The 13,322-nt window shown below is 39.8% G+C and overlaps 1 protein-coding gene across 2 annotated transcripts in view; it reads right to left on the bottom strand.

Moving 5' to 3' along the window:
- Positions 1-13,322, bottom strand: part of creb3l1 (cAMP responsive element binding protein 3-like 1) — a 42,167-nt gene that overhangs the window by 9,455 nt on the left and 19,390 nt on the right. For both annotated transcript variants that reach the window (XM_037091826.1, XM_037091827.1), the window contains exons 4-8: positions 5,908-6,062; positions 5,740-5,821; positions 5,392-5,597; positions 3,289-3,435; positions 2,917-2,975 (exon numbers count right to left, since the gene is read on the bottom strand). In XM_037091826.1, the coding sequence (XP_036947721.1) occupies positions 2,917-2,975; positions 3,289-3,435; positions 5,392-5,597; positions 5,740-5,821; positions 5,908-6,062 (649 nt within the window). The remainder of the gene's footprint in view (positions 1-2,916; positions 2,976-3,288; positions 3,436-5,391; positions 5,598-5,739; positions 5,822-5,907; positions 6,063-13,322) is intronic.

Here is a 13,322-nt window from a genome sequence, read left to right as displayed (position 1 = left end):
ATTCAGAGGCAGCTTTCATTTATTGTAAACATATTCATGAACACAGTCATGTCACTATGTTCACGTTAATAGTATTTGTGTAATCTTGGTTACAAACCAACCAATGAGTGGACATGGGTGAAAACATAACCTCCTTGGAAAAGTAATGATTACTCAGATGCTCCATATTTCAAATAAAAGAAACTAGGCCATTTATTTACTTGAAAAATGCGGTGCCATATATCTTTCATCACAGTGTCTTTACTAACTAAAACATTAGAGATATTTAAAATAAATTGTGACATGTAAGTTATCCTGTAGATCATTTAAGCCTAAAGAATTCAAGGAGGAGAGATGCTAGCCTCCCAACTGTGTCTTCTCCTAATCTCCTGCTAATACTACTGACCTTGATTATCCACTGAGCATTGTATCAGTCTAGTATTCTGTTATTTATAATCCTCCTGCCTTCCTCCTGAGTTGGGTTTCAATATAGCTCATTCACACACTTCCCTTTCAGTGAGTTGTCCTGCTGTTTGATTTCTGAGGGATCCTCTGATATCCTGTCCTCTTGTCCCAAAAAGAAATGTTAACACAAAGAGTCAAAGGACGCCTCCTTTTACACACCTCCTCTTTTTTCTCTCAAGTATGGATTCAGTTAAACGAACTTGCGTGAGGACACACACTCCAAATGGAATTAATAGAATGTTTTTCTACCACCTATGTGGACCTCTTTTAGTATTTATCAAATGACGGCATTAGTTTACTTTCTGTAATGACAGCGACGTAAAACCAAGTCCACATTTTCACTTCACTCCTTGTCAGCGGCTCTTTGAATGTCACACATGTGTTCAGCAGGTTATTGGAGGACTGCCATAGCAAGGAATGACCAGAATTACAAATGATGAAAAGACAAACTTTCTGTATGCTTTATATGTTCACCTGGACATTTGTACCTGACCCCAAAGGAACCTGTGAGTGTGCTGGTGTGCTGCCTCAAGTTTACTCCCGTACAGAACTCTTGTGTCTGTTACCACACTAAGATCCAAAATAGTTGGAAAAACCTCTGAAGACAAAAATTGCATTCGCGTTCCCTTCAGCATCTCACTGCTATATCTGTTCTTTCTTTTGCCAGCTGCATTTTTCATGTCTTCTCTGTGCCAGCATATAAATAGCACAATTATGCATAAAAAGGCCTATGGTTAGGTTCAACTCAGGGGAAACGTCACAAGCCAACTTGGCTGCTCTCTGGACCAAATACAACATTGTTAGATACGTTGTTAGACTGCTTGGAGAAGTGGAAGTAAAAGTTTTGCAATGTAACTGTCACTCATTTCCAACAGTTGAAATGATGATTATTTCAGCAGTACAAAACCTATTCCATCATTTATTTTAGACTCAATGAGAAGTTACGTTTAAAAAAAAAAGAAAAAAAAAGAAAAACTCAACTGAAAAACAGTGAAAGTAAATGATGAGAACAGATAACAGATTTTAGAGGTTGCTGAACAACATCTCCCAAGGAGCACTTTGATAAGAAACATCCAGTCATCAAGCTATGAGGATAAGTCTGCAGTTATATATTTCAGTTCACTATTCAATAAAACAAATCCAATAAAAAGATCAAAACCAACAACTGATCTGAGAACTGATCTTACTAACAAGTAAAGCCTGATATATCGTATTTGTCTGTGCCACAGAGCTCCAGTATTCCTCAACACATCAATGAGTAGCACTGTTGCACAGTGATAATGATGAACACGGACACTGCAGTTTATCATGAGTCATGTCACACACAGGCCATCCTGCTGCTGTAAACACTCACTAGACCACTGAGTGTGTATCAGTCCGCATCTTCAAAAAGTCCAGAACAACAAGCCGGGGGCCCCACGGGCTGAGTTTGGCCCTTTAACAGCCTCATTCCAGCCCTTTGATGATTTTGTCAGTAGGCTCATTATCCTGTTTATTAGCAATGTCTGTTGCTAGGTACAAAAGTACTCTTATTTCATTAAAGTTTTAACCAAGGCTATTAGAGCAGAGAGAATTTATGATAACCAAACTGACATTTACTTCTAAGATTTAAAAGCAGCATTGCTTTTTCCTAACTTTTCCTACTTTTGTACTGTTTTTTTTTTGTTTTAATTGTGAAAACTAATATACAAAGCAAAAAAAAATAAAAAACAAAAAAGTTTATGTTGATTAAGAATTTCTGGTTAGACCCTTTTTACAAATCTGGTCCTTCTTAAGGGCTGTCCATAACTATACCCATAAAGATAACGATGTTAGCATCCACACTGATGAATGGTTTGTATGAAATTCTTCATAAATGACTGGAGTGAGGGGAATCGAGAACTCGGTTAGAAAAGCTGTGAGGACATCAGAGCAGACTTCAGAGACCCCATCGGCACCAAAGATCATTTGGCAGGAGAAATTACGTTTGTTATGTCATCGCCGTCGCTGAGAGCAAACAAAGGTCACTCGCCATCTTCAGCAAAAGACTTAAGACTCATTTGTTCAGACTTCACCTCGACCCCACAAAAGCATGACTCCTGACTTTTAAGGGAGAAGTCCACGAAATGAAGCTGCTTAATGGCTGTTTAAATTCAGGTGGATTTTGTTTAGCTGTCAGTGTTTCTACAGTTCATCACATTGCTTTGAAAGTGATCCTAACAATACTGTTCCCCATTGTTACTGTCATTATAGTTGTGGTGTGGACTCTGCCAGGGGTGTAGCTCCCTTTCTTTAAGTACTGGAGCGTTTTTAATAAACTGGGCTAGACTATTCTAATAATATAGCTACTTCTATACTCCGATATGGTTACTTCAATACCATTTGTGGGTAGAATAATGAGAAAGAAGAAGGATACACAGATACAAAGGTAAACCAAAAGAAGTGGAAAAGAAATGGAAAAAATAGGGACAAAGATTTTTTTCCGAGCCTTACTTTTTCTCCAGACATTCCACATACTCCTTCTTCTTCCTCCGACTCTCTTGAGCTGAGATCTAGAACAAAAATATCAGTGATGTAAGACTTTCACTGTGATGATCCGCATTTTACAAACCTTACTGAGTGTTAGGCTCCCAAATACATTTGCTCAGACAGAGACAATTTGCAATGCTTTGAATTCTGTTCATGCGTCAGTAATTTCGGTTTCAGCATCAGCTGCATCATTTCGAGAAAATGCCACTACTCAACTGTTATTTTTGAGTTCTGTTTTCCTCTCAGATGAGAAGGAGGTCTGAGTCACTGATTCTGAAAATGCCTGATGGTTTCAGTGAAGTTCTTTGAGCAAAAACAAGATATATTTGTGTTTACCTTATTTTTGATTTTCCGTCGGACTCTCTTCAGTGCCTTCTCTTCACTCTTTGTGAGAGGAAGTTTGTTTGGTACTGGATAACCCTCAGCAACCAGGGTCCTCTTCTCTTCTTCTGTCAGCATGAGGGGTCCTGAGCCCTGCAGCTTCTGCACAGTGAAACATACTCTAGATCAATATATTTACAACCATTACCAACAATTTACCCCGCGACCCTGCAGAGGATTAAGCGGCGTACATATAATGTACAGATAATGGATGGATGGATGGATGGATGGATACCAACAATTTACGTTAAAACGAACCCTCGGGTCACTGACTCATCTGCTTTTCCTTTCTGCTTCTACTTCTACATGTTGAACTAATCCACAAAAGAGATTATCGAGAAAAATAGTGATTTTAAAGCTTTACCACAATCCTGTAGAAACATTTATTCATAAGACATTATTTTGTGTCATTAGCAGTAATGATTCAGACCAAGGCTGCTGAATCAGACGGACAGTAGCCAGACACTAAATTACAGAAATTCAGTGAATAGGCCCCATTGTGTCAGCCAATTATTGGAGTGATTTAACCCCATGATAACAGTTCAGAAACCAAAAGTCTACTCTATTCACACAGTACCCATATACATACTATTGCACACTTTTTTTTTTTTAACCCCTATTTCTGGACCTTACCTTGCCTAGCCCTTTGTGTTTTCCTTGCCACACTGAGTGATTTCCTGGGTACTGAACCTGCCTTCAGTAAAGACTGTCTTTCTGGAAAACCTGGGTCTACGTCTGGTTTGTCTGATTCCTGTCGATTACATTTATAACTTTACTATATGTTATATCAATGAAATGGCAATGGCCTCCCCTGAACACCTTGACCAAGAAAAGCTTTAAAGGACAATTCAACTAATAATCAAAAACATCTTTTGTCTCGTAGCTGTAGTGCCATTTATCCATCTATATTGTTCTGGTGTGAGTTGCAGCATTTAGGAAATATCAGTGCAGAAATGTCTGCTTTCTCTTAAACATATGGCACTGAAAAGCTATACTAAAACTATACAGCAATGTCTGTCCAAGAACCCTGACCCAGTTACTTAAATTAATACCACAGACCTTGTTGTGAGCAGATTCATGTAGGAACTATTTTCTTTCCATATGACTGCACAGGGGGAAACATCTATCTGCCAATGGAAAAGATGCTAGCTAACACAGCTACTTAAGCTCGCTAACATCACAACTCAGCTGATGAGGACTACACTAATATATTTACATCCTGCGCTGTCATGAGAATGAACCATGTTTCCTTTTGTACAGTCATATGTTATTGTTCTGTATAATGAAAAAACATTTCTATGCACAACTGAACACAACAAGTTCTGTGGATTATCTTGCGTCCCTAAGAGACATCCCTGCTGGAAAACCCTGCATAGACCAGCACCAAAACACAACATGTTGGTGCTGGGTTTGGTGCTGGTCTATGGTGGTTTTTCCAGCAGGGACTGCTGTTTTTCAAATGTATTTTTTGGAGCGTTGAGTACCACAAGTTGCATAGCATCAAGTTCCATTATATTTGTGACAAGATAACAGCTGATATCTCAAAAACTCAGCAACTCCAACTAAAACAATCTAGATGGATAAATAGCACTACAGGTAAAAGGAAACATATGTTGATGAAGGCTGTCAGAAAGAGGAAACGCCTAACTGCCTCTTTAAAGTTAATACACAGACCAAACAGCACATTAGAAGTGGAAATCAGCAAATACTAAAATCTAAATAATAAATCAAATTAAATTAAAACATAAAAACGCTGTATCATGTTTGCAGAGCATCCAGCTGTCCTCTAACTGTGAACCATGTGTCACTAAATGAACAATTTTGTACCACTGAGCAGTCACCCACAGGGGGCTGCCTTGTGGGTGCAGCTGGGCTTCTGCACCATAATTTTGTCACCTCAACCATTAGCAGAACGGAACGTACATTATATTTTGAGCTCACTGTACTGTATGTGATACTTTTAACTTTCTGTTTTAGTTCATAATTAAGAGAATTAGACTCTTGACTAGTGTACTCCAAAAAAGACAAAAAGATCCAGGATGGTGTTCCGTTACTCACATGTGGTGCAGTGAGGAGAGGTGAAGAAGAGATGGCTGAGGAGGAGGAAGAAGAAGAGGAGGAGGAAGAGGCGCGACCTCCTGGCCTCTGTTGTGGTTGAGGGGAACACGGTGGCATAGGGAGGTGTGGGGAGGAGGGAGGGAGGGAGCCATCGCTGTCGCCATGATTACTGCTGGGAGGGGTGGGCGGGAGCTGAAGAGCATCGTCTAAAGGGGATGAGGGTGTTGAGTGAGTGCTTCTACTGTAAACCATTCTCTATCCCTTTGGTACCCAAACCAGCTTGCTACACATGACATGTCTGTTGGTGTTGCTCTGTAACATGTGGGTGTGTGCATGTGGTGAGCGTACCGCTGCGCAGGCCGAGGTACTGTCCAGTCTCTCTGGGTTCATCTTTTATGGCTACTGGCTTCACATCGTCTTCACTGCACTCCTACACAAACACATAAACAACAGTAATAGTGACGAACATCGCTTTTAATCGGACACAACACATGGTGTTTGGTCATGGATACTTACTGTGTGCCTCCATGGCGATCCTCTATGTGGGGGGGCAGGGCTTAATATGAGAGATGGGCCTTCCAGAGGCTGAGGATCTAACCGTTGACCCACATCAGGCTCCTCCTGTTTCACCAAGATGGCTGAAAGGTCCTGACTGAAGTTCCATTCAAATTCTATGGAAAGATCAAATACCATCAAATCAATAGCTACGTGGACAAATAGATTTTGTACAAAATATTGACACAGCAATATATCATATCCCTTCCTCTTGCCATATGATTATTGATACACTGACTCCAAATTTTGACAATTGTAGGTGGGAACTCTAAACAGATTTCCACGGCAATTTAACTTATGAATTACTACTTCATGACTCCTTCGTAACTGTTCTGCGCTCTGGTGCTTTCTGGCAGTTAAGTCTTTTGCCACTTTATGTCATCTGTACATTGGAATGATGGCACATGATGACACTGATGAGTTGCAGTCAGTGTGTGTGCTAAATATTATTTCCAAGGTCAGGAATAAACATAAATGAAAATAGTTCAAAAATATACACAATGTATTCTTGGTATCATATAAACCTTAATTCCAGCCAAAACATCTCTTTACCCTTTTCAGAAAGCAGAATGGACCACAATGTTCTGAGTTACTTAAGTAAACCTAACTATATCTCTCTTCAGGGAGGCTTTGCTGTAGGTCTTCCAATGGGAAATAACTGGCATCTTATAAATCACACTTCCAAAGAGCTTCCCCAAACATTTGAGCACTTCCTGACAAAGCTGCTCATTATAGACTGCTGGACGACGTCGCTCTGGCAACTGTGGTGCATAATTTGTCTCCACCGAGAGTGTATCTACCCTGAAATAAAAGCAAGCTGAACCAGTCTCGTCTTGGTCTTGTCTTCGTGAGAACAGAAACGAAAGATAATGCCTGTAGGAAATACGCATAATCTACTGGCTCAAACATAAGTTAGGAGAGCACAATTTTAAAGGAGTTTCACCTAAACCCTATTGGGAGATATTTATAGGAGCATCTCACAGGTACTCCACTGTTTAGTCTACTGTGAGTACAGTGCCACCACAGGGCTGTAGGGAAGCACTTATGGAATATTTGGTTTCTTATGGACAAGATGAAGAAGAGGTTTTGGTCCCCCGCGCCAGCACCAGCCAACCTCCTAAAATAACCTCTGGTAAACCAGAACTGACAGGGATTGACAGGGATTTATTGCGGGGCAAACAACATCACATATCATCAGTGACAATAAATGAGAAGCAAAGAGCCGATCAGTAAGTTTAAGTTTTCTGCAATGGCTCCAACAGAATTGTATGGAAATCCCGTTTTCACACTATTCATTTACTTACTGTTCTCAAAATCAAAAAGTTACTAATGGATACAGGACAAACTTCAAACTCCAGACACCAAAATGTGAAGGTAGTTTAAAACTGCTAGAGACAGTGACAGTGTGACTGCTTACTGTTGTTAGCAAGTAGCTCAGTTAGCTGTGGAGCTATTAGTTGATGGATAATAGGGAAAACATATAGATCCCTCATTCATTTGAATGGGACCACTTGATTGGCATGGTAGAGAAGCTGAACCCAGCAAAAAAGAAGGGGCATCTCGAAAATGAATTGTACCCCGTTCAACTTTTGCCGCAATGCAATGCAGCCTCATTCAGACAGCACTTAACTGGCCAGTCACATTACTTGTATATTACTTCATCATGTGAACGCCTGTTTTACAGTTTACCTTGTGATTGCAGCACAAGAGACAAAACAAGTGCTGTCTTGACCATTTTCCAGTGTTACATAATGTCTTGTGTGTAGTGTTTTGGTGTCTGATTCCTGATTTTATCATCCATGGATGTCATCACGGTTTGCACTTCAAGTCAAGGGAGGCTGGGTATCGTTTTGCTTCTACCCGGGAACCTACTTTTAGGGTTCTGAATCAGTTTCATGCTAGTGAGACAGCATCAAGATGTTAACTGATTAGGCATTTCTCTTACACTGGGGTTCAAGTCAGGACTCTTGGAAGGCCATTTAGCTATTCATTCCCACTTTTGATGTGTGTTTGGGATCACTGCCCCGTTGGAACACCCAACTCCACCCAAGACCCCATCTTTTGGCTGACTGATTTTCAGATTTTCTGATGAATTTGGAGACTTTCCTCCTTCCTCATTGATCCATTTATTTTCTTCGGAGAACCAGTTCCACTGCCAGCAAAACAGCCCCACAATATAATACTACCACCACCATGCTTGACAGCAGGTATGGTGTCTTGGGGTTAAAGGCCTCAGCTTCTCTCCTCCAAACATATTACTGTGCAGAAAGAGTGCAGAAGCAATTTACCAAGGCGAGGCCTGTGCGTGTGTGTTGGGGATGGACAACATTTTAATCACCTCCTTGTTTCCTAGCAACATTCTGCTAAAAATGCTCTGAAGTTTACTAGCTGTGTGTGCTGGGTAAAACATGCATTGGTGTTGCGTGCGTGTGTGTGCATGCTTGCGTGTCTTTAAATAACATTTGAAATGCTATTTTTTGAAAAAATGTGTGGTTCCAGACAAACATATAAACTCACTCAAACACACACGCACACACACAACACACAGACAAAATAAACATGTATTTTAAGCCAATATCTAATATGACATGTGGTGCACAATTAAAAAACAAAGGAGACAGCAAACTTTGAGGCAATCTGTCCTTTATCAGTATTGAGCTCGACGGCCTGACCCTCTCAATCTCAAGTATCTTATCTGGCCTCAGCCTTTTCATATTATCTTTATTATATATTTAATTTAGATTTGTACCAGTAGATATTCTTGATGATGATTGATAGTACTTGAGATAGGTATGAGCAGTATGCTTTACCCTTGCCAAAACTATGTAATAAAACCAACATAATGCAGCTAATGTGGAAGTTGTGGACACAGATTTTATTATTCTTTAATGGAAGTAAAAAGTAGGTGATAAGTGTGCTAAATATCTTCAAGGTTTTTAAAGGTAACTTTAGCCTACCAAATTGAAACAGTTCTTTAAGGTTTACAAAAAGCCCCTAAAATTCATCCTAGCACCAAAACAAGTGCTAAAATCATTTAGAGGCGAGCCGCACTAACGGGCATGGCATGTGGCTGTATCTTATTCGAGGTCAGCTATTCAGGTCACGTGCCAAGCCAGATGTAGCAGGGTAGACGTTCGGATGTAGACAGTGAGAAGATAGGTGAGTCTCCCCGATAAAAGCTTTAGCAGTCCCTGTTTATACCCATATTAAAGTAACACCCCGTAGGTTCAGGGGCGTAACCCTTTTTATAATGGAAAGCTGGTCCAGTACCTCCTGAACGGGTAAACTCGGAATCTAACACCAGCAAGATTCATTGTTCACATTACATATGACTGACAAAGAATAAATACATTTTATGTATTAGATTAAGTGCAAAATGTTTTTCCTGACTGCTAAAAGATTACAGTTCCACTCATCAGTCCCATATTCACTGCTTCCTCTAATATGTCTATACTCACTTATGTTGCTGATCAACAAGGTGAAGGAACAACAAGGTGAACGACAAATATAAAGAGATGAGGAGTAGCATCTAAATTCAGTTTGGGGGTGGATCTGCAATCTACCTATTCCCCACATCCTCTGTATAGGTGCAACCTTCAGAAGCCTCTTCTAATGAGGCCTGCTGTGAGCCTAAGCCTCGTTAAACCTCCTGCCCTTGTTAAACCAGGGCTTGATTGGAAGCCCTCCACCACCATTTTTAATGAATGCCAGAAGCTGTCAGCTATTAGCTGTTGAATACGAAAGTTTCCCTGTAACATTTCTGGTAGTTTCAGTAAAGACAAAATGACCTAACTTCTGCTGGTGTTGGAGGGAAGTTTGTTTCAAGACCTAATAATTTCTTGTTATTTTTTGCATTTTTTTCATTCTACATCCATCTTGGTCCTTTTCCCTTGTATTACCAGAATTGATGTTCATAAAAATAATGGTATGAGGTGATGAATGATTTAATGATTAATCAACACCAGAGCTTGACAGGACAGCAACAAAGCTGCCATCCTTCTGGGTGATTTATATTTTGTGTGTTACATTCAAGAAATAGACTCTTAAGTATGCTCAGGGGGTTTCACATCCTTTTAAACACATCATTTTGTATTTTGTGCAGTATAATATAAATGTAAAAGATGCTGTGGTTACAGAAAAACCGGATCCCCTTTTTAACTACTATATGGAATCTCTTTGGATGCTATTAATAAAAGAGGGTCTGCCTGTGTGGCTTGTAAACCCAGATCATAAATCCTATGATAGAGCAATGGTTAACGACCAAAAGGGCTTTCAGCGGAATAGAGGTGGTGACTGTGTTTGATCTCAGCGGGACAGCAAGACTATAAACGCAATAGATGGAGAAGCACAGTAGTAGGTGCAGTAAAATACACAGCTTCATCTGAGTAAGAGCAACAAGAACTGCTGCCTACCACAATATAAGCGAGAAAGAGAGAGGTGAATGAGAAGAAAGAAAAGGTGCCAGGAAAGTGAAAATCTTGCTACTGAGTATCATTAAAAAACAAATGAACAAATGTTGTAAGCAACATATTCAAATTGGCTAAAGATGACCTCCATACGCTCTGCAATTACGAAATGTTGATTAAACTGTACTGTTGATGTTTGCTAATGTCAACACAATAGAAGTGCAGATAGCATTTGTGCTATCTGGGCTTGCATAGCATAGGCACCATCTCCCCCATAGGCCCCCCATTGCCCTTGTTTTAACTAACTTCCTGTGTTTTACAGTTAGTATGTAATTGTTATTTAAGTGCTTACATTACTTTACTTTAATAACATTATTAAATCATTGCATATTGCAAAGTTGTAATGTTTATTATACCTTGGATATGGTTATCAGTACTGGGTAGTTAATCTATAAAGTTGCAGCTGATGGTTGTAAACCTTGATATTTGCTAAATAAATGGCTTATAAAGAAAAGCATTGTGTATTACCAGTGAAATAACTATTAACTAAAGCTTAATCGACTATAAATTGACCAGTTATTAATAATGCTTTTATAAATAATTAACAACTGTACTTGGGAAGGAACTTAAAATGCCATCTATGTTGCATTCCAAGAGAACTATGATCAACAAGTTTGTTCATTTAGAATATACTGGCTTTCTGAAAGGTCAACAACTTCTGAAATCCCCAGATGGTTGATTAACCTGACTCATCAAGACAAACAAGCCGCAGCTCTTATTGAGCTGACCTCACTGGATGCTGAAGGCGTGTGAACATTCACAAAGTGCAGTGTGCAGAAGGACCTTTTGAGCCTGCACTATGCTTCCCTGGAGATTAGGGCTGAGTAACTGAGATCCCAGTATTTTTATACAACTCTTGCATCCACTGGCTTTTCCACATTAGTTTGTAAGTGTATATTTTTTCCAGTCTCTAAATTGCATCAATGGTGTGACACAGCGTTTGCAGCTACAGTATATACTTTCAAGGCCAACCCTGAAATGCAATTATCAGGGTGATACTGTATGACTGGATCAGTTTCTTTCTCTTCTCCACCCAAAATACTGAGCAGAGCAGCTGCCATTTTGGCTCAATCAGACAGCATGATACCCAGATCAGAGTGAGGAGCAGCATTCAACAGGTGGGGCATCAAGTGCAGGAGTTCATCCCATTGTTATACATGTAGACCAGGGACAGTTAAAACCACAATGACAACACTTCAAAAAGCAACAATGCAAACAGACATGCAGTAAAACCCTTTTGTCATCTGGCATATTGTAAATGAACAAGAAAAGGTGATATAATGTGAACTCCTATGGAATGAAAGTCGTGTAACTGTTTAGGTTATTAGGTGATACTGTATATTCAGCTGATGCTTAATGGCTTAATATGTTATTTTAGCCTTTTAATGCTGTTGTTAGAATGTTTGAATTTCAACCCTCTAACAACAGCATACATGTTAGGATGAACTGTTGCTGTTAGATTGACTGCAGTGACTTAATCTTATTTTAAGAGCAAAAAATGATATAAATAAATTGTAGTTCACAGCACTGAAATGAAAACAACAAACAAGCCCGACAGTTGTTTTTTTAATGGTTGCTAGACTTTTCATTGTTCAATGTGGAATTTGGCAAGACAGGAAAGAAGAAATTTAAAGCAATAAAGTGGATTTAATTGGATTACAGCGACAGAGAGAGAGAGAGAGAAGGAGAGAAAGATAGAAAACATGAGTTATGGGGGGTGGTGGGGGTAGAGAGAGAACCTGACAGAAGAAAGAGAGTTTCCACTGACTTGGGCTAAAGCTGAAGAGTCAAAACCATATGCTAGTCATAGTGCTGTGTGTGTGTTTGTGTGTGTGTCTGTGTGTGTGTGAAAGAGAGAGCGAGAGATAGAGAGAGAGAGCGCGAGTGTGTGAGTGTGTGTGTGTGTGTGTGTGTGTGTGTGTGTGTGTGTGTGTGTGTGTGTGTGTTAGGTGGGCAGGGCTTAGCTGGTGGAAAACTGCTCAGACTGGGATCCTGCTGCTCAGATAGCAGGATCCCCAGGACAAACGGAGAGCAGACAGACAGAATGAGGAAGACAGGTACAGCCGGAGACAGAGGAAGACAGGCAGAGACAAAAAACAAAGAAGACGAGAGGAGAGAGTGAGGAAGATTAGCCAGAAGGAGAGAGGATGGCATAGCAAAATCTGAGACTCTGTGTTTTAATATAATACTACAGCAGACACTTGCTCTTACAGACACCTCTTACATATAAGACTTTATAATATTCAACAGACCAATCAGTACCAGAGAAATGCTGGCTCCTGCCCTCTGCTTAAAAGGGCTAGCAAAGTTTGGTTGTGTCCCATTCTACTTAAAGGGACAGTTCCCTGTAAAATCAAAAACACATATTTTATTACCTATGATGCTATTTATCCATCTGGATTGTTTTGGTGTGATTTGCCTCTGGAGATATCGCTGTAAAGATGTCTTCCTTCTCAATTACATTTGAAAAACTCAGTAGCAATGTCTCTTTTCCAAAATAGCATTCCCAATTAATCAAGATAACCACAGACTGACAGACCTTATTGTTAGCAGTTTCATGGAGGATCCATTTTTCCTTTACGTGAATGACACTGCACAGAGGGAGGCATGTATCTACTGATGGATGAGAGGCTCGTGTTTGTGACAACCCAGTATGTCACGATGAGGTCATGATTTGTTAGAAGAGACATTACTATTGAGTTTTTACATGTATTTTTTGATTGCTTGGAGCTTGGAGCACTACAAGCCAAGTGTCATCTACTTCCATTATACTGGAGAGAAGGCAGACATCACTGTGGCCAGTGTCTTCAAAACTAAACAGCCCAAAAATCTAGATGGTTACAAACACTAGGCAAAAGGAACAATGAATATTTTTGATGTTGGCTTGAAATGCTCTTTCAATAATAGAAA

The sequence above is a fragment of the Acanthopagrus latus genome, chromosome 24 (assembly GCF_904848185.1).
Source record: "Acanthopagrus latus isolate v.2019 chromosome 24, fAcaLat1.1, whole genome shotgun sequence".
Classification (NCBI taxonomy): domain Eukaryota; kingdom Metazoa; phylum Chordata; class Actinopteri; order Spariformes; family Sparidae; genus Acanthopagrus; species Acanthopagrus latus.
This window is presented reverse-complemented; position numbering and strand designations above follow the sequence as displayed.